The sequence below is a fragment of the Mixophyes fleayi genome, chromosome 2 (assembly GCF_038048845.1).
Source record: "Mixophyes fleayi isolate aMixFle1 chromosome 2, aMixFle1.hap1, whole genome shotgun sequence".
In the NCBI taxonomy this organism is placed as follows: domain Eukaryota; kingdom Metazoa; phylum Chordata; class Amphibia; order Anura; family Limnodynastidae; genus Mixophyes; species Mixophyes fleayi.
Window position 1 is genome coordinate 194,413,931 of NC_134403.1, and position 21,199 is coordinate 194,435,129.

At 39.1% G+C, this 21,199-nt stretch overlaps 2 protein-coding genes across 3 annotated transcripts in view; one reads left to right on the forward strand and one right to left on the reverse strand.

Moving 5' to 3' along the window:
- Window positions 1-2: 2 nt before the first annotated feature.
- YARS1 (tyrosyl-tRNA synthetase 1) lies at window positions 3-17,636 on the reverse strand. Its single transcript, XM_075195242.1, has 14 exons — window positions 17,533-17,636; window positions 15,046-15,156; window positions 12,856-13,002; window positions 12,473-12,648; window positions 11,034-11,163; window positions 10,853-10,933; window positions 6,106-6,198; window positions 5,447-5,582; window positions 5,265-5,350; window positions 4,400-4,535; window positions 3,751-3,848; window positions 904-1,097; window positions 465-606; window positions 3-333 (listed from the first exon to the last, which is right to left on the reverse strand). The coding sequence occupies exons 2-14, from the start codon at window positions 15,100-15,102 to the stop codon at window positions 223-225; spliced, it is 1,587 nt and encodes a 528-aa protein (XP_075051343.1). The 5' UTR covers window positions 15,103-15,156; window positions 17,533-17,636; the 3' UTR covers window positions 3-222.
- A 2-nt stretch (window positions 17,637-17,638) lies between these two features.
- Window positions 17,639-21,199, forward strand: part of S100PBP (S100P binding protein) — a 29,563-nt gene continuing 26,002 nt past the window's right edge. For both annotated transcript variants that reach the window (XM_075195240.1, XM_075195241.1), the window contains exons 1-2: window positions 17,639-17,752; window positions 18,540-19,948. In XM_075195240.1, the coding sequence (XP_075051341.1) occupies window positions 18,563-19,948 (1,386 nt within the window). In that variant the 5' untranslated portion in view covers window positions 17,639-17,752; window positions 18,540-18,562. The remainder of the gene's footprint in view (window positions 17,753-18,539; window positions 19,949-21,199) is intronic.

Genomic DNA, 21,199 nt, shown 5'->3' on the forward strand with positions numbered 1-21,199 from the left:
AGTGAATGGAATAGTGCTTTATTTCATTTCATATTATACAAGCATTGCTCATGGCCAGGTGGTTGGAAATGGTGTGTGTAGATGCTGACCTATCACATGAACACCTCTATATAAATAGGAGCACAGTTCATTTCTCTCTGTATTTCGGTTACATTCCTCCGACAGTGAAAAGGTTAAAAGAGGACACTCTAGCTATGGGATGAGATAAAATTTTGTGCACAATCAACTAATGCTGCCCCCTCGTAGGGTTTTACAGGTCACCGGCCCCAGCTTAGTCAGAAATTGTTTTTCTTTCCACTGAGCACCCAACTCCTCAGAGATCCTAAAGTCAGCCTGGAGATAGAGAAAGTGGAATATCGAAATCAGTATGATAAAGGAGACCGTAAACGGTAAGGCATGGCAGAAAGAGCATGTGGATGAACAACAAGTACAAGCAGAGGCTGGAGAGAAATGCTGCAAAATACCTGCAACTTTTCAAAGACCTTCTTCTTCGGTTTGAGCTCCCCCTCTGGTTCTGCGTTCTCGTATCCCTCGATATACACTCGCTCACCAGGAGCACAATCTGCAGGAGGGTCCAAAGGTTCCACCTGTTTATTCTCCCCCTCTCTGAGATGGAGATACAAGTAGTAAATGAACAGATACAACTGCTATGCCAAATAAGAACAGAAGGAGGAAATATGACCACAATCTAAACCTATTGCACAGTTCTGCAGGATATGTTAGCACTTCATTAAGGATCATAACTAGACCCAATTCAAGTAATACACAGTTTAAAAATAGCCAGACACCTTAAAATTCATATAGTATATCACTGTTCTTTAGTGGTAATTTATTGGTTTTATTAACAGTCATTCTTCTAAAGCTGGGTATGTATATATATCTAATTATGTAGGATAGACTCACATGGATGCACACAGCAGCATGCCTTGTGACTCCACTCCTCGCATCTTCTGTGGCTTTAAGTTACACAGGAGTACAATGGAGCGTCCCAGCAGCTCTTCCGAAGACACATACTTCACCAGTCCACTTACCACTGAACGTGGACTCTCCTCACCCACATCCACAGTTTGCACATACAAACTGTCTGCATCTGGATGCTGTCAGAAAAATTTTTTTTTTTTACAGAATACATAAATGCCCTAGAAAGTGATAGGCAATATAAAATATAAGAGGGTACAGTGACTATCTAATCTTTGGGATAGATCATGCTCTTTATCCACAGCAAGATGAAGTAAATATAGTTTTATGGGGATTATATGGAAACAAACAGGCAAAATTATGTGTGCCTGTGGATAGGAATAATTACTTTCCATTATTTTCCCATAGTACTTTTGCAACTTACACACACAAACTGTATGCTGTGACTTTGCATAGGTGCAAGTGTCTTTATGGCAGTGTTTAGGAGAGAAAGACAGTGCCAAGTGGGCAAAATTTGGGAGGTTGGAACAAAGCTCATGTTTGCCATCTACTTGTATAAATGCAGGACACTCATACAAAATGCATCAATATCAGGCAGAGTAGATAATGCGGTTTTATGATCCGGGGGAGCGAGTTGGCAGAGATTATAATTTAATACTTTATTAACCTTATTATTAACATTTAGATATTTCAAGTATATAATGTAGTACATCACAGATAATATTTGACAGATATTTGATCATTCACATCAGTTCCTGCCCCAGTGGAGCTTACAGTCTAAATTCTCTGCTGTACATTCACACACATTAGGGTTAATTTAATCAGAAGCCAAGTAAACCATCAGTATGCTTATGGACTGAAGTACCGCCACCCCCAACAATGGGTGAGGCAGGACCTGATCCAGGTTCGTCCTATACCATAGCAATAACAGCAGATCATTCGTAATGCATCTCCGCCCTTTGCGGTGCAACCCAGACTTCAGACTATACCGTTGCTAGGTTAACATAGCAACTACAATATGGAAGTACCATTTTCACATTGGGCACAACACAGCGCTCACGTAGAGCACTGAGTAATACAGATGGTGTGCACAGGATCAGTGACAAATTTCTGTAATTCAGAGTAAGGCGGAAAGCATCTGCCGACTGTTAGGGGTGCAGAACTACACCCTATTATGCTAAAGCCTAGCACAACAGGACATATATCTACTATAGGATGGATGGGAAGAGGTCTATGCTAGGATTAGTTCAGCAATCATATAAAAGGCAAAAATACATGAAATTTCTTTTAAATTTGCTGTAGATAATATAACATTTTTAGTAGTGAATGAAAACAGATTCATGCCCACAAAGTTATTAACCGTGGATCTTCTCATACCTCAACATTCGCCCACTCATCAGAAAGGACTACCAAAAAACTCAGAACCTTATTTCTTACTATTGAATTGATAATCACCACTAAACACCTTTATCCATAAATTGAGGTTACTACTGAAGTATTAATACAAAGAGGAACACTGTCCTTCAGTGTTTGTTACTAGCTGCAATAAAACAATGAATATACAACTTGATCGAAAGCAAAAAAACCACCATATAATATTATGCACTTATACCTACAACAAAACTTGCGAACTCAGTAAATGTCTCTGAATGGTAATAAATGGTATTGGAAGCCCGGAGTGACCATGAATCAGAAGCTATCTGACAGGCTCCCACATTTAACATTTGTTCTAAAGTGAACATAAATGTGTACAATTGTCAGAACTATAAACATTTGTATGATGGCCACAATAAATAAAGACAGCAATTACTTGTGGGATCAGATAACCAGCATGCAGAATGTCTTTAGAACCACAATTTCTACTGATTACCCGGACATGATCTCAATGTGCCTACTCCTCCAGTCACTGAGGAGCACTGCTAAATAACTTCATCTGAATGGTAATTGAAGGGCCGTGTGGGGTAAGACAAATTACTTTTAAATGTCTTTAAGTATGTTTTAGGCAGTGCTTTAAATTAAAGTAAAACCCCATATCTGGAAATCCACAAGTCCTAAGTATTACAGACAAAAGATTGCTTCATTATAAATATAAATCAATTAAGTGTAAAATTAATTTCTACTATGGTACAGCATTTTCATCCAAATACTTGTGAATGTTACAGGTTGCATTTTATATCAGTGGCATTTTAATTCTGCAGCCCCCTTTAACACAATGTCATTTTTTACACAAGACTTGTTTTGCAGGAAAATTAAACTCTCAACGAGAGTATCACTGATTTGCCTAACTAGGAGACTGTCTGTTTCTACGTGTTCACAACATAGTAAGACTACCTGGTGGATCCTTTATTTTGCAAAACAGAAGCGCATAGGAATGAAACCAACCAAGTGTATGCACGGGGCAGTATGAGAAGAGGGGCAGTCCAAGCCAACATGAAGAGCAATGATTGAGAAAATATTACTTGTGAACCTTTATCAGTCTTGGTCACTATAGCTATTGCGAAAGGTTTCTAAACAATTATTGTAAAAAAGCCACCAAGTCAGACTCTTCCATAAATACCAACCATAATTTAAGATAACTGGGCCATACAATAAAAGCCACACGATTACTTTGAATACCGATTGTATTCAATACTTATATGCACAAACTATATAACTTTAAGTAACCATTTAGCTCTAACAAATTGAGTGATCATTGGTGAACTTGCCTTATTAGATTTTCAGAAATAAAGTTGTACAACCCTGCCATTGTGAAGGTTCCAATAACATTTTGACATGTATATTGAAATATCAACATGAAGTTCTATATATCATTATGCTCAAAAAAATGCTTACCCTGCTTACAGACAGCACCTTTCCAACTCGCAGATCAAGAAGAGATGGAATAAGCTCTTCTGGATCAGTGCTCTTATTTGGGACTTTAGACACAGACTCTAAGAATAAAAGGGGAGATACCAACAAAATAAGTGCGCATGCAGACACAAACTTGTACAAAAGCAGTGTATGTAATGTTCATAAAAAACAAAAAAGTCCAAAACTGGCCATCTTCAGCAGCTTACCTCTGCCTACCATGGTAAAGGTTTGTTATGCAGGAGTGCCTGTATAATGACTGCACAAATAGAAATTATCTGCGGGGCGCTCACTATTCCACAAGAGATCACAGAGCTAGATTATTTTTAGGTTAACTATAATTTATACAAAACAATCACTATTTAAAAATGATAGTATTGCTGTAATATGAGAGCAGATTAATTAGACAGGCATGGTAAAGACCAGGGTTTTTCAAGCCCAGTCCCCTAACAGTGCAAGTTTTCCAGGTGACAAGGGAAATAATTATACCATCTGTGTCTGTCAGTAATGAATACACATGTGCTAAAGCAAGGAGATATGAAAACATGCACTGTTAGGGGTCCTGAGGACCAGGTTTAAAAAAAAAAACTGGTATAGAAGATGATAAACAGAAAGTAGTGGAAACAAAACTCACTCTGTTTTGTGGGGTCAGGATATGCCTCATTACTTAGTTTCTTCAATTCTGGGCTATTGAATTTCTCTCTTATTGGGTCCAGCAATTTATTGAGAGCTTTCTCCAATGAAGCCTTAAGATCTCCAGGATGAATATGCTGCAGTAATCATATAATTAAGATATAATAAGAAATAAACCTCTATTTGTTCTGAAACCTTCTTCTGATATACACAGACCTCATCTGTGCATGGACACAAAGAAAATGAAAAATGGATGTCAATGTGTTGCTGGGGGCTTGGGTTAATGCAGTGGTTCCCAAACAGTGTGTATAGGCTCCCCTGAGGTGCCTCGGCCAGGGCCAGTGGTGAGCAAGGCGGGGGACTACTTGGTAGTTATTTTGGCTTAGGTGTGCCTTGAAAAAATTATGCAAACCCTAAGAGTGCCTTGAACTGAAAAAGTTTGGGATTCACTGGGTTAATGTCTGGTGTGGTGCAGATCTTACATCATTTCACTGAGATTACAATTAACATATATTCAAAGTTTACAGTTCTGACTACATAATGTACACACATTGGTTGGTATATAGTTTATTTTTACTAGCTTAGCTGTGTGAACTGTGCTGACAGCATGCTCTAATGCAGCAATGGGGAACGATCAGCCCTCCGAGCCTTCACCTGTGGCCCCCATCTTGTTTCTGCTTTTGTTACAGCTTGTAACACTGGTTTGTTGTGTTGTAAGGTTTATCATCATTGGCATTATCATCAATATTACAAGCATTATACATATATATGTTAAACACGTTGCACATATTTCAACTCTGGTTAAGAAAAGCTGCACACAGCGTACCAATCAGTAGAGGGATTACTGCACCTCATCATTATCATACCTGTTCAGCAAAGTCTCTCTCCAGTGTATGGAAGTCTGTGTAGGTTTTATTCCCACCATATTTCTCATCCCGAAGAATGACAAACTCTAAAACACAAAGCAAAATAAATAAAAAAATCGGATGTGAAATGTCAGCAACAGATCTAATGAGGAATTCCCTTTATAATCAATATACAGACTTACCTGACTTTAGGGGAAAGAGGACATGTCTAACGAAGCTCAAGACTCCATTGTTCTCTACATTTCCTGGCTCACAGAAAGCTTTCTTTAACTTCTTTTTTACATCTGAGGGAGAGTCCAGCAGATCGATCTTTGATTCCTGACACATTATGCAGGTAGTTGGGAATGGCAGTAGACAACGGGACACATCAGTGAACACACCAAAAACAACAAGCACTAATTGTTACCATTCTGAATGTGTTAAAGCACCACTAAAAAGTTATTTAATATAAAACTGCACCTTGTAATATTCACACGTCTACATGCAAGTGTTCTTTTAGTGGTCTAAATATCACTGTTGTAAACATGGGAGGAAGAAAAACAGCTAGGAAAAGGGGAGATTGAAGGTGCCTAAAGATTTCTCCTAGATGCACAAGAGTTAATGTAGACCCAATCAAATCTGAAATATTTAATTTTATTTAATAACCTTCTAATGGTGCAAAGTGATAAAGGAGAACTAATTTTACTATAATCAATGGCAGCATAACAGCAACTTAAAAAGAAAAAAGATCCCAACAAAATGTTAGCAGATCATATTCAGTGTGCTCTATGAAAATATGTTGGACCTGGGGGTGTAACATGATGTCTGCTCTCATCAGCTCCATTCTGCTATCCTACATTACCTCCTCAGAAGAGCTCATCTTAACTCCGGTAAGTCCAGGAACCATAGGATTCATCAGATGAATGCGCTTAGTGTAACCCAGGGCAGGAAGGCACTGCATAGGAGAAATGGAAGTAATTAGACCTATATAGACCAACTTGCATATATTTTATACTCTTCTATTGCAATCTGGTGATCAGACAGATGCAGAAATGTGGTAGACAGGTGACCACTGCTGTCATTTGCCAACCATATTATCAAGCCACATTGAAATATGGCTTCTTACCCGGAGCAGACACCTCGATCTTATCAAATTTGGCCATCCAGGTGTATGAGTAGATTTACAGTGTTTCAAGGTCTTCTTTAGTTGGTGTATGAACAGCATGTTACTACACAAAAAACAAAAACTCTGTTTCCTCTTTAAAGCACAGCTCATAACGAAGGTTTGACAGGAAACACGAGTAATCCTAATTTGTATGCGGTTGAGAACCAGGAAGGGAAAACTCCAAAGTATCCATCATAGACATAGAAAAACCACCCTAATACAAGATACAGCACTCTAGTCTATTTAATATTAGTTCATATAAAAGAGCAGAATCGGACAAAACAAAGTTATCTAAAATGCAGATTTAATAGGTTAATATCATACAACCAATAAAATTAAAAATTAAGAGCACTAAATTGTAAAAGATCACATATAGCAAACATATATTCCAAAAAGCATTTCATTCACAGGAGCATCCTCCTGTACACGAGTATACAGTTTTTAAACAAATGACCAAAATAAAAGTGCCAGTCATGCATTTCGACATGGTACACTACTCTTAATTCATATATCAAAACATAATGCAAATAGAGTTTCAAGTACTAAAGCCTCCTCCCTAATAAACACAGCACCTCATGTGCATCAATGACCCAGTCGCAGCTTCACCAGTTGTCATTCCTTGGACCACTTTTGGTCGACATTAACCACTGCATACCGGGAACACCCCACAAGACCTGTCGTTTTGGAGATGCTCTGACCCAGTCGTCTAGCCATCACAATTTGGCCTTTCGTTCAGATCCTTACGCTTGCCCATTTTTTCTGCTTCAAACATAACTTGAAGAACTGAATGTTCACTTGTTGCCCAATATATCTCACCCATTGACAGGTGCAATTGTAAAGAGACAATCAATGTTATTCACTTTACTTTTCAGTAATTTTAATGTTGTGACTGATCGAGATAGATAGGACAGTGTGTCAAGGGGTGGGATATATTAGGCAGCACGTGATGATGTGCTTCAGTGATATCACTGGTTATTATCAAATTTATAAATGACAAGCTAAAAAAAAAATGGATTAATTCACTGTGTGTAGGTGATAGGTCCATTTTAAACAGATAGATACTGGAGACTTCTGCTTTGCGAGAACTACTCCTTTTGTCACATAAATACTGTCAAGGATTCAAGCAAACAATATGTTACTCTACAGGTCACAAATAACATGGTTGGTTCTGCAATGTTTTCCTCTCCAAACCACAAACACAGCTGAGTCAGAATGAGATTAAGAGGGATCTGATACAGACAACACATCAACTGAATCACACAATATGTGCCCTTAACATCTGAACAGAGAGTGACCTGGATGTTTGCAAGTAGCCCATAACAATGGCTGCTCAGACAATAATTATTTTATACATCTCTTGATGTACAAGTAAATCCACTAACATACACACACATTACATGTATATTTTACACACACATCTCTATATGTAGTAATATAGTATGCAAAGTCACAAATAACTTGAGAGCAGCAAGGCTGCATAGTAGGCAAATTGTATATAGGGCAGCACGGTGGCTAAGTAGTTAGCACTTCTGCCTGCCTCACAGTGCTGGGGTCATGAGTTCAATTCCCGACCATGGCCTTATCTGTGTGGAGTTTGTATGTTCTCCCCGTGTTTGCGTGAGTTTCCTCCGGGTGCTCCGGTTTCCTCCCACACTCCAAAAACATTCTAGTAGGTTAATTGGCTGCTATCAAAATTGACCCTAGTTTGTGTGTGTGTGTGTGTGTGTGTGTGTGTGTGTGTTAGGGAATTTAGACTGTAAGCTCCAATGCGGCAGGGACTGATGTGAATGAGTTCTCTGTACAGCGCTGCGGAATCAGTGGTGCTATATAAATAAATGATGATGATGATGATATATTGGAGTAAGATACGCTAAAAGTGTATAATAAACTTTACGCGTACTAATCAGTACAGACAACAGTCATCAGCTGTCCAATGATGATGCCTATACAACATATAAATGTGCTTAAAATAATTGAATACTCACCAAAATAAAAGTGGCAGTAATGCATTTTGACATGGTGCACTACTGGTCCCAGAAAGCTCTGGCCATCTTAAAGTGGTTGGGCACTTGGCTGCCAGGGCATGTCCTGGCACCCAAGAGTCACAGCCATTCCAGAGGTTAAAGAAAATAATAAAACTGCATATGAAGCCAATAGACCTGCTCGTTTTCCAGCCCGCCACACGTAAGTGCTAAATGGCACTAACATTTATAGACCGACACTGAACATTTCTAATTTCAGAGATGTTGGGTATGTGACATTGCTCGGTGTTTGTCTATATAGATTATTCCCCAGCAGATCAATGATTGCCAAGCACAACATTAGGCAGTCAAAGAAAGTTCCAGCTGTTGAATACAACATATATCTAAAATTAATGTATCACGTAGGGAGACTTTCCAAAAATAACCATTAGATTCTAGAGAGATTTACGTTTATGAAAGTAATCTTCAAAAAACTATTATTATTAAATGGGACCCTAAAAACAGGTCTTATCCAAATGAAAAAGTGATGAAGTTCAAAAGTTAACCATATTAGCCCTGTGCCCACAGGGGGCAGCCAAGAGCACTTAAAATATAGTAACCCGACACAGGAGAATTTCATGTGACATTCTCAATGCTTTACACAGTCTGGTCACCTTCACCATACTTTTATTGGACTTTACTGCCTCTGCGCTAAAAGTAAAAAAGTTTATGGGGCTTTTTTGCTAATGTATTTGAAAAATATGGAGGTACCACTTGCCAACTGTCATGGTAATTATTTCCCTTAGTGATCACAAATTTCTTCTTAACACACAACTAAAATAAAACATATTAAAGCTGCATTTAACCAGCAGTATGATCAGGGAATACTGATACAGTAACAAACATACACACAATCATTATCAAATTCTGTAACAAAGTCACACAGTGCTGACAGATCATACACACATGTCCTGCAATTCTATTTCATAATATCTCTGGAATAATCTTTTTCCCACAATAATCTTTTTGACCAAAAGTACGACTGAGCCAAATTCTGGGACTAAAATCCCATGTAATTTAAGAAGATTACTGGGAAGTAAGGACATTAGGGTCAGTCAGCAACAGAAATCTACATACCAGAATGTGCAGATTATAGGGAGGATAATGTATATAATGATTTCCTGGTATCTGAGGACTGGGAGGGAAAGTAATAATCTCACAAATATGCAGAGGTTATGAGGACTACATTTATACATTACTAACACAATAGTGACCAGCAATGCATATTCTCTAGAGCAATAACGTCTGACTTTTTCATGAAAAGAGCCGAACACATCTTATGCATACATGAATACATGATCATAGATTGGATCCTATTAAGAATGATGCAATTTCACAACCTGTGTGTCCAGCATAAATCATATGGAACAGCCTCTTACAGTATTTACTGTCTGATCAGAACAGATTAGCTGTCCCCAATGTGTGTTTTCTGACTAATGTGGCCACAAACGTCCAGTCACATGGACTGAGTGCCATTATAAGTTTGCAATTTAGCATTCTGCTGTATGCCCCTCTGTTCACCAGCTCATGACAGCAGAAAGAGTGATGCCCTGTTCTACTCCTCACAACCTATCAGCCACAGCACACATTCCTGAGCGGCCAGTGACTGGTGCATGTTGGAGGTGGGGAAAGTCACGATGGGGGCTGACTGGATATCTGGGCAAGCTTGAAGAGGACCGATCAATTTCAACTGGAGCATCTTCAAGGCTGCCGATTGTTCTGGGGACACACATGAAAGGTATCGCAGCAAGCGTGGTCAGCATATGGCCAGCATATAGTAAAATCCAATCACCAGCACTAACTAAACAACAAACCCGTAATATAAAAAATAAATAAATCAATAAAGCATGCCTTAATGACCAAATATACCAGGGCCACAAGCTCTCTTCACCAACACAGTTAATAGGGAAAGAACAGTAAATACACGTTCACAAATACATGAAAGACAAAAGTAAGAGCCGAAAACGGAGGAGGTTCTAATGGCAGGGCATGTAATAAACACCAATAAAGCACCAACATAACTGTAGCACTTAGTGCCCACACTGTCAAGAAACACTGAAGCATATATCTGTACATAAATGCATTACCAAGAATATTTAAACAAAACATTTCTGAAACACAAGAGCATTACTGCTTCACCCTAAACATTGTGTTACTAGATTTTCACACTTGGGGCTAGATTGACTAAACTGCGGGTTTGAAGAAGTGGAGATGTTGCCTATAGCAACCAATCAGATTCTAGCTTTCATTTTGTAGAATGCACTAAATGACAGCTAGAATCTGATTGGTTGCTATAGGCAACATCTCCACTTTTTCAAACCCGCCGTTTAGTAAATATACCCTCTGGTGTCAAAGTCTAATTAGTTAAAGTAAAAATATTTAAATGGCTGACAAAAAAAGTTACATTAGAATGTAATGCTTACCTTTTCAGCAAAGGTGAAAATTTTCCTTTGATCAACTCCTCCAAACTGCGCATCAACTTTCAAGTATTCTTCATCCAAGGCCTTCAGAGATTAAGAAGAACAGAGGAGTATCAGAGACGAGTCAACATAATCAGATGAAACCCCTAGCTTCTACTTGTCTCTGGGTCCTGGCTGAACGCACCTGCAATCCTGGGTACAGGAGACCACTGAGCAGTGGGTGTTCTACTTGTTTCACCACCTCAGCTCCAGCTTTCTTAGCATCGTGTTGAGTGACTACTGATGATAGCCTGTATACATCCAGTGTATACTCCCTGTAAACCGGAACAGGCAGAATGACAAGGCAAAAACAAAAAGGAGAAAAATATTGTAGAAGAGTTAAAAGGAAGAGCGATCTCCTGATGTATTATATGAAACACAACATTTTCCTCAGATGGCAGTGGGAGCTACTTTGGATGTAATTGGTGGTCTGTTTCTCACATAACTGGAAATTTGTCAAAGAACTTTGCATATTGAATCGTATTACATCCATGTAGAATTGCATGCATTACCAATGTTCTGTCATGCAGCAATTAGGTGAATGATCCATCCCAAGGTCCTCACCCTTACCTGAAGCCAGCAGCCAGACCAAGACATATTTAACAAGGCAGTTTACAAACAGCAAAGACTCAAGTCATCTTTTTCAATAAGACAGAACATTAGAAGAAAGTAAATCTGAATGGAAGGATCGAGTCCTCCTGAACTGTGAGCTGCAGTAACTATCATACTGTAAATGACGCAAGGATTAAAAGGTGATCCGGGGGAGTGACCCATTACCCAATTACTACATGGTGGAGTTGGAGTTATATGAAAAGGGTGGCTGTTGAAGATTGGTAAACCCTTTTAATAGTCTACATGAAGTAACTGCTAATGGGAGATATTGAGTATGAAGCCTTGATCTAGATCATAGGATGTAATGTTCTGCTGGGTTGTTCAAAGCTGGTGTTGTGTATTTAATAGATGCAGTCATGATATGTTCAGGCTTAGGGCTCATTGTCCACTGCTGCTAAAAGACTGCACATTTCATGGTATGGGAGTATACAGGTGCAAGTCTTTTCTAAGGAACATAATCACATCAACACTATCATGCTCTCTCTTTCCAAACGTTCAGGAATCGGTCTCATCAAGAGAAAAAGTACAGTGATAAGGAGAAGACAGTTATTAAAACGTTTATAAATTAGGCCTCAGGAACTTATTCCAAATGTAAACTTTGTAACATAAAATGTTAGACACTTAAAAGGAAAAAAAGAGAAAGAAATCATGAGCTGAATGGGAGGCTATTTAGAATCGGTCCCAAGATTTATAACTCTGCGTCATTAAATCAACCAAAGCAAAGCCACAAGTGTACACATAAATCCGCCACAAAAGTTTACACTGAACAAAAGTGTATGTCACTGAACCCTGTAGGGAGGTATACATGTTGGCTTCAGAGAAGGGAGAAGATGCCCAGGTCACCAGGATAAATGTCATCATGGTGACACAGATTTGCCTTAATTTAAGTGATTGAAGTGGCTATTGTGGAAAGTTGCACCTATAAGTGATGGATGATGAATTGTGGTTTGATTAATCTTGAATAACACATACTTGCTAAGCTGGTATTCAGTCCCCCTAACAAAGTGCAGTTTCTCCAATGGAACCCCAATACTTTGCAGCATAGCTTTGATAACTTGTTCATAATAGCGGGTGCGAAGTTCCAGAAGTTCCCAAGGAGCTTTCATATTATCCAGATAAGCATGGAGGTCTGCAAATAATATTGTTACCTAGAGACAAAAAAAACCACCATTAATGACACACAAAAAAAATGAATCACGTGTTTTGCAAATGTAGACAAAATAGTACTATGCAGATTTAGTGATCCTTGCCAATACCTTCAATAACAAGCAAATGTGCTGCTTCTTTGTTGCTTTGTTTTACATTCCCATCTTCCCTTCTCCTCTTATACTACAAATGCTAAAGCCAGTACCCACCTCACAACCAGCCTTTAGGAAGTCTGCAATTTTGGACATTGGAACAAAATAAGCTACATGTGGTTTTCCTGTGGTTGCTGTGCCCCAATACAGTCGTAGCTCTCGCTCTTTCAGGATTTCCTTCAGCTTGTCCTCCCCAAGAACCTCCTGTAACGAAAATAATTTTTTTCGGTTTCCAAATCTACACTTCATTTTACAACCGACAGATCCTATTACCAGGGGGGGGGGGACAGCACAAATATGAAAGTTAGTCTCAAAAAGCACATGTTTTAAAGCTGCAATTCCACCAACTTAAAAAAAAAAAGAAACTACAGAGCCCTGGTAAAGATGATATGGGGCTTCAGGTAAGGGGTGTCAAAGTTTTTTTGACATTATTTAAGTGTAGCCAATAATGCATAATTAAGGTGTGTACAACAAAAATTGTTGCACATAATTTCCATAATGAATGCACTCTGTTGCGCCTAATAAAGACACAAGTGAGCAAATTAGCACTGTTCTCTTCACATCCACATATTATTACAGATGCAAGTTATCAATAATAGAGTGAACATTTACAATTCCAAATTCACAATATGTTTGCAGGCACACTACTAACGGTGCTATTCTGTATTCCAAAATAAATATACTGCATATACAAGCTATTACAGGTATTCTTTCTAGCCAGATATCGAATTAAAATTGGAGTTTGAGAAAATAGCAAGCGTACCAGGTAAATATGCTAACAGTTGCTCATCCAAATATTTAAAATCAAACCTCTATGTGAATTTTTAAAGTCAATATCACAAGGATAACTATCGTACAATAGGCTGGATACAGTTAGCTACAAAAGGTGAGAAAACTAGTCCAACTGTTTCCCACTTCCTTTTTAGAGAATTTCATTATTAGCGCGTCAAACTAAGATTCAGTTAAATATAGTTTGGATTTACTTTGTGATGTCTTATGTACTGGCTTTATGTGATGCATTGTCTATATATTGACGGCTTGTGAACAATTTCTCATGTCTGTTTGTTAATAAACAGTCTTGTTTTATTAGGAGGTCTCTTTTCAATTGTTAAATTCTGCATAGTATGGTGTTGCTATGTAGATAATTTGTAATAATACCAACAACAATTTGTGTGTTTAGTTTTGTTGTGAAGTTGGTTTTGGTGTGTTACAAGTTAATTTGGTAGTTGGTGCCCACTTTGTGAATTTAACATTTAGGGTTATATTTACTGAACTGTAGGTTTGAAAAGTGGAGATGTTGCCTATAGCTAGCTTCTAGATACTAGCTGTCATTTTGTAGAATGTACTAAATAAATGCCAACTCATTTTGAAAAATAACAAGCATTCTTTGCAGTGCTCTTCCTGTTGTAAAAACCAGGGCAACAGCATTTCTAGACGCTGTTTCCTCATAAAAGGGTTTGGTAGCTCAGGAGCTCTAGACTCCACTCATTTTCCCTTTTCCGCCCAAGTAAAGGCCTACTTGCCTGTGAGTCCCTTACAGTGTAATTGTAAGGTAGCTGAATATATCCAATTCTATAAACATACATACATGTAAAGCACACCAAGCAGTGTTATGGAAGGTCTCAGTCATTTTACAAAGGACCAGTAAAATGATAAATTGCATTATAGTGAAATTAGGATATAATATATAGTACATTCTACAGTACCTTTGAGAATAAAAAATAAAATATTTATATTTTTCAAAAGCCTGGCAGCATATTCAGGACTATTGCTACAGCTCAGATGTTACGATGTGCCAAAAGACAAACAATTGCTGATGCAACGCATTCCAATAGCTGCTTCTAAGGAAGACGTGTGAATACGGCCTGTGAGCATATACTATACTTCATTAAAACACAATTGTGCTATGACATTAATTTAAATCTGTCTGGTCCACTTTAATACATGCAAGTATGTAAAGGTAGAAGCCTCTCCATGCAGAGAAACATGATAATCCAAATGAAAGTAAGGAATCTGTACACTATTGAGCTGAAAGTAATGAAACCTTAGAACATGTTTTTAAAATCACTCTTATACACAGAGTGTGTTTACCTTTAAAAATACTAAGCTTAAACAGAAATGTTGCACTTAATTTGAATTTAGTTCACGGTTTCAATAAAAACATGCAAACAAATTCACAAAGCATACAATTACAGTAAAATTACATTTAGAAATATATTGTGTAAAAATAAATAAGGTATAAAATACCTGCAAGTTGCGTGTAATGAGCTGCGCCTTTTCCTCGGGGGTCAGACAGTCACCCATGCTGCCTAGTTAGAAGGCTGCCTAGTTAGAAGGACACTTGGCAGGATAAGGAAGCTGGAAAAAAAGGGACACATTAAAAGTGTATTTAATTGATTCATGAAATTTTGATAGTCTTTTCTCTCCTATGTGATGCACTGCCTCAAAAGAATGTCCTTTTTATAAATCTCATCTTTAAAGGCAAAAACAGTTGATTTAATCCTAAAATAAATACCATGGCCTGTGTCATCAGCTAGTTTTTTAGAATATATTGATCATACACATCTTCCCTTACTAGATGCTGTGGTTGATTTGATACATTGCCCAACAGAAGCATCATTCCACCAAATAGCATTTAATACTACGACACTGAATATAGAATGAGAGCACATGTTTTTAATATAATGGAAAGGGCTTACACTCCCCATTCATTTTTATTCTAGATAAGCTACATGACCTCATATTCTTTCACATACATTCTTGTGGCAGCTAATACACATTCTAGAGAAGGAGCAATTAGGGAGATTGTCTGCTTTGGTATAACATCATCTCTAGATATTGTCCCCAATAAAGAAAATCCCTGAGTCCCCTGCTCCATTGTCACCTATTAGCACCAAACCACACCATTTGCAAGGCTTGAAAAAAAAAAGTACACTCCAGAGCTAGTAGATTGGATGGGTAATTGGAATCTTCTATGAACTGGAATTTAGAATGTATTCAACATATGCTTAAATCAGTTGAAAATCAAATAAATGAGGCAGTTAGGCATAAGCAGCACATATTAGTGTGAGTAAAACTGTGGAGACACACATACAATGTAGCAAAAGATACGACAGGACATACGATGGAGAGGGACAGTAGACAGACATGAGGCAATAGGTCAGGGGCGGATCTAGAAAATTTCTATACATTTTGCCCCGATCGCCCCCCCCTCGGATCCGCCACTGCAATAGGTAGAAAGGCCGCTGCAAATGAGAGCTTACATTCTAAAGGGAAAAAACTGCTTTTTGCTTTGCGCACTGCTTGGTTGTTCACTGACTATCAGGTAAAAGGGATTCCAGGGGAGTGGCTGCTATAATTTTGCTACTGTATAAACCAGGGTTTCCCAAACCCAGTCCTCAGGGCTCCCCAACAGTGCAGGTTTTCCATATCCCCTTGCTGGGGCACAGGTGTAATCATTACTGACTGACACATTGTAACAGATCCACAGGTGGTCCTAATTATGTCACATGTGATCCGGAAACTAACATTAACTTATAAAAACAAATTATGAAATGTGGTCATTATGAGGAACTACAACAATCTGAACAAAGTTGTGATGGACCATTTCACATGACCAAATAAAAATAAAATAAAAAAAAGAAAGAAGAAAAGATACTCCCCAGTGCTGCACTGCTTACACTTGAACTGCTGTTTCAAATATCTTGCTGCCAAGCTCAAGTCAGTGAAGGAAATGACTAAGGCAAAAAAGCAGCAGGGGATTTGATAACAGCTGCTTTGCCACTGGTTACTCAACAGTGAAGCTTCTAGTTTAGTTTACAAGTACTGAAACTGTTGCTAAGAAGAGACAACCCATTAAGCCCACAACAGTCGGTGCAAGAACAGCAGCATCCCAGTACCAGCGACCCTGAGTGGATTGTCGAGGCTGTGACTTGCTGTATGAAGAAGGCTCTAACATCATAGCCAAGTATCATACTCCCATTGTAAAAAGGTCATGGAGGAGCAGCAAGAGCATTAAATTCACCGGATAAATGACATTATGTAACTCATTTCAGGGTTTAGGCGCCCCTAACCATTGAAGTCCTAGGTAATCGCCTAGGTTAACCTAATGTTAAGACTCTGACCAGAGTTAAAAAACATGTCATGATGGACCAAAGTATGCACTACCCATGGACATCAATTTTTTTTAAAAAGACGTTAACAACAGATTTACAAATCCCTTTATTTTTACCTAGATCCGATCCAATAACTCACATTCCTATTTGCTATGATCAGACTAAAGATAGCGTACTATTAAAATTTCATATGCTGCTTTGATGTCTACAATTTGTAGCGTCCATCCAGTTTCTTAAACGAATACCTCTTTGATAATCTCCAACGGAATGGGAGAGTAAGGACTATAGCAGCTGTCAGTTTTGAACTCCCCATCAAATGAATTAATTGGGCTATGCCACCCACTACATCAGACTAAAGCTGATCATCTCTGCAGTACATCAGACACGGCCTACGTGGGAGACCGGAATGTAATTAGAGAAAACACATTACGATAACATACTGCAATATCACTAATGTATGTAAATGCTGTATAGACTGCACTGGACAATCGCCTCCACCACGGAACATTATTCCGCCGTCTGTTATAAATGAAACATGAATTATTCCTTTACAATAAGAGTTATAATACACACGATGGTGCACAATATCCCGTAGACAGCCCGCCCCGGTGTTATTTACCAGCCGGTACACGTGTCGCCGGACGAGCCCAGTTCCTAGTCGCCGCTGGTTGCGTCAGACGTCAGATCCGTTAGCTCGGCGCTCACCTAGCCAGGGCTGCTCCTGCTCTACTGCAAGGCTGCAACGTGAGTTTGCGCGCGTTAATCTTAAAGGCACAGGCATCATATCTATAACCGACATGTCTCCGGCCGCAGAGAGGCGTAAGAGCGGTTACAAAGGGGTGAGGAACAGTCCAGCATCCCATTATTATTAAAGGGTGTATTGGGTAGTATTAGACAGTCCGCTGTAGTTACCCCAAAACATGATGTTCCTTATTTATATACACTGAACCCTCTGCATTCACATTCCGATCCACTCCTCCAGCCTCCATGCTCAGCAGTGGGTAACCGATGCAGGGGTGTGTGGGACTGATGTGGTAAAAGTGATTTAGAATGGAAGCATACAGGTCCTAACATGTATCTGTCCTTTATTAAGGAACGAATAGCTTTTTTTTACGAGATTAATGTTATGTGACTTCGTATAAATCGTAGGCCTATTTCTACTTTAGTTTTTGAAAAGGTAATTTTGTATGCAAGTCCAATATTAAAATTCAATCACACCAGTGTAAAAGAGCTAATGGCCACATTGTCAAATCTATACGTTAAAATGTTGAAACTGAAGATGCTTGAAATATGGTTTCTTCCATGAATGGCATAATAGTCATAAAACAACTTAAAAATGCATAATTTTTTGACGGGATTGTGATTATAGTTTTTCCCTTTCAAAATATATTATCTATCTAAACACAGACACAAAATCAATAAGGAAACAATTCTTTATGTGTGCTCAATTTCTAGTCACAGTACAAGGAAATATTTATATTTGTGTGTGTGTATATATATATATATATATATATATACATACACACACACACACTCACACACTCACACACTATTCAAGCTGAAACAATTGGCAGAAAGCAGTACATGTTCCGCAGTGCTGTTAATCATCTTAACTTCCTTCTGCAGAACTTCCTGGTGCAGACTATCTAATGAGAGCCATCAATGAAAACTGTGATCAGTCAAAGCACAGAGCATGCTCTGAACGCCAGGTGCTGCTGTTGCCATCAGACTACAAAGACCTTCTTCCTGGGACCATGGAAGAGATAAAGATCAGTATTGTTAATGAAAGAGCAACTGGATCCAAGCGAAAACGAGATGAAGTTACTGCAGTGACTCCGGACTCTAAGAAACTGCGCAGTGCTGTGTTTAGGTGTAGCACACCTCGATCTACATCTTTCCAGTCATGGAACTCTGCCAGCACCACACAGGCTGATGGTGCTAAGCAGGGCCATGTTGATATTCCCTGTCATTCACTGGAACAAAATACCGAACTATGTGATGAGTGGGATGACTCATTGTTGGAGCCTTCTGATAATGAGGATGATTCCCCCCTATACTTGACTTTAGATGAGATTGAGTCCTTACTAGAAGATGACTCCAGCAGTTCTGCTGAACCTTCAGGATGGGACGATAAGAATAATACCTGCATGGTCAAACGTGTTCCTTTAGAGTCAAAAAGTGATGGAGAAAAGGTGAGTGCCTCACCTTACAAGGAACTGGAACTTTCTAACACTTTGCCTGAAGAATCAGAGTGTGACGAAGACCAGAACAACTATGCTGCCATGGCTCCATCGCCCTGTCATTCAGTCATATATGATGTACAGAGTGTTGAGTTAACAAAACAAAAAAGCTACAGTATGTGTGGAGTAAGTGCTCCTCCTGGCTCATTTCAATATAGCACAATTGTGGGTGGAGTGTCTGGTTTGATAATGCCTTTGTCAGACCTGAAGGAAGCCCCTGCAGTTCAATTTCACGGTGCTTGTTCCCCTAAACCTCTGCAACTATCCACCTCGCTGTCTGAGAAGGATGTTGTAGAGGAATTTAGTGAGGACTCGGAGCTGGATTTTGACTGTGACATTAATGATCTTTTAGCAACTAGTCCTAGAGAAGACTTCCTATCAGAAGAGGAGCGAGGCTCTGAACTCGCTGCTCCAAGCACAAAAGATATATCTAAAATAACACACTCCACATCACCTTTGCAGCCTTTAAACTCTGTTCAGGTGCCTGCTGCATGCTTCAGTACACATGGTTTAGTCCAGGAACACTCTGTATCCTCCCATAATAAACCAGATTCACTCAGGATTCATCCTCTTACTAAACCTGAGACTCTAAAAGAAATTTGTTCTTCAACATCTTCGGTTGTCATCCCTGAACCTCATCCGAGCACAGGTGAATCAGCAGTGGGACGAGATACAAGACCCAGTAATGCAGGGATGGAAGACACTACTGAGAGACCAGAAGTTGGGTCCACCACAAGCCCAACTGAACTGCCTATAAGTCTAAGTGCTACACTGATATCCAGCAACCAGCTTCAGGTAATCTCATCATTACACCCTCATTTTAGTATATATTAAATTAAAAAAATCTATATATCCTAAACATAATGACATTGAAATCAAAAGTTAAAACCAAAATATATGAACCAACTCTTTGCATTTTATCAGAACTTCACACAGGTAAGTGAACTAAATCGACAATAGCCAAAACAATTCTCTAACTTCAGAATGGAAACATAAACAGTGGGTTATGTATCACTTATAGGAAGCTGGGCACTTAAAAAATAAATGGCTCCTACTCATTCATATAGCCCTCTACTCCCCAGTTATTTTTCAAGTGCTCTGCACACGAGGTGAACACAAGGCCGTCTCTCCTTACTTTTTTTTGTCCTACTAGAGCAGGCCTGTCCAACCTGCGACCCTCCAGGAGTTGTGAAACTACAAGCCCCAGCATGCTTTGCCAGTAGACAACCTGTTGATAGCTGGAAGAGCATGCTGGGACTTGTAGTTTCACAAACATCTGGAGGGCCGCAGGTTGGACAGGCCTATACTAGAGGAACAGGAGCTCCCTTTTGAAATGTCAACTTCGCAGGTTTTCACCAAGGTTATAGAGGCACTCCTGCATTTGGGGATATCTGGACGATATCCTGGTAAAGGCTGATCCATATAGCTGGTGATTCATAATTCCCAGCTTAGTATCCAGATCCTACAGTCACATGGCTTGATTATAAACTGGTCCAAATTGTTGCTGACCCCCCATAAACTTTCATGGGGTTCCTGGGACAGAGAATGTTCCATTCCCAGGAAAAAGCTTACTTTGTTCATGAGCTAATTTTGCCACTTCTGATCAAACAATGCATTACCATACGGTACTGCAAAGCATGGTGAGGACTAGGGTCTCAATTCTATAAGAGGTACTATAGGCCTAATTGCACTTGCACTCCATTCAGTATGCACTTGGAGGCTCAGATGTTCCATTTGATTGTCACACAAGGTGGCTGCCTCCCTCAAATTGTGGATGAGTCCATCACATTTGACGGAATGGAGACATTTCTCAGTTGTGTTCTGAAAAGTAGTCTCTACAGATGCCTGTCTCCTGGGATGGGAGTTTGTTTTCCTTCATCACTGTGCCCATATTACACTGTCTCCTTAGGAGTCCATCCTGATCCGTTTCCTATAACTGTCTGTCATCTTTCTGAACAACGATCTTCAATTAGCAGACAGTTCTTCCATCGGTGGCTTAGTCAACCTTATTTTATTGAACTTCTGCCTCAACCCCTTTTTTTTTCT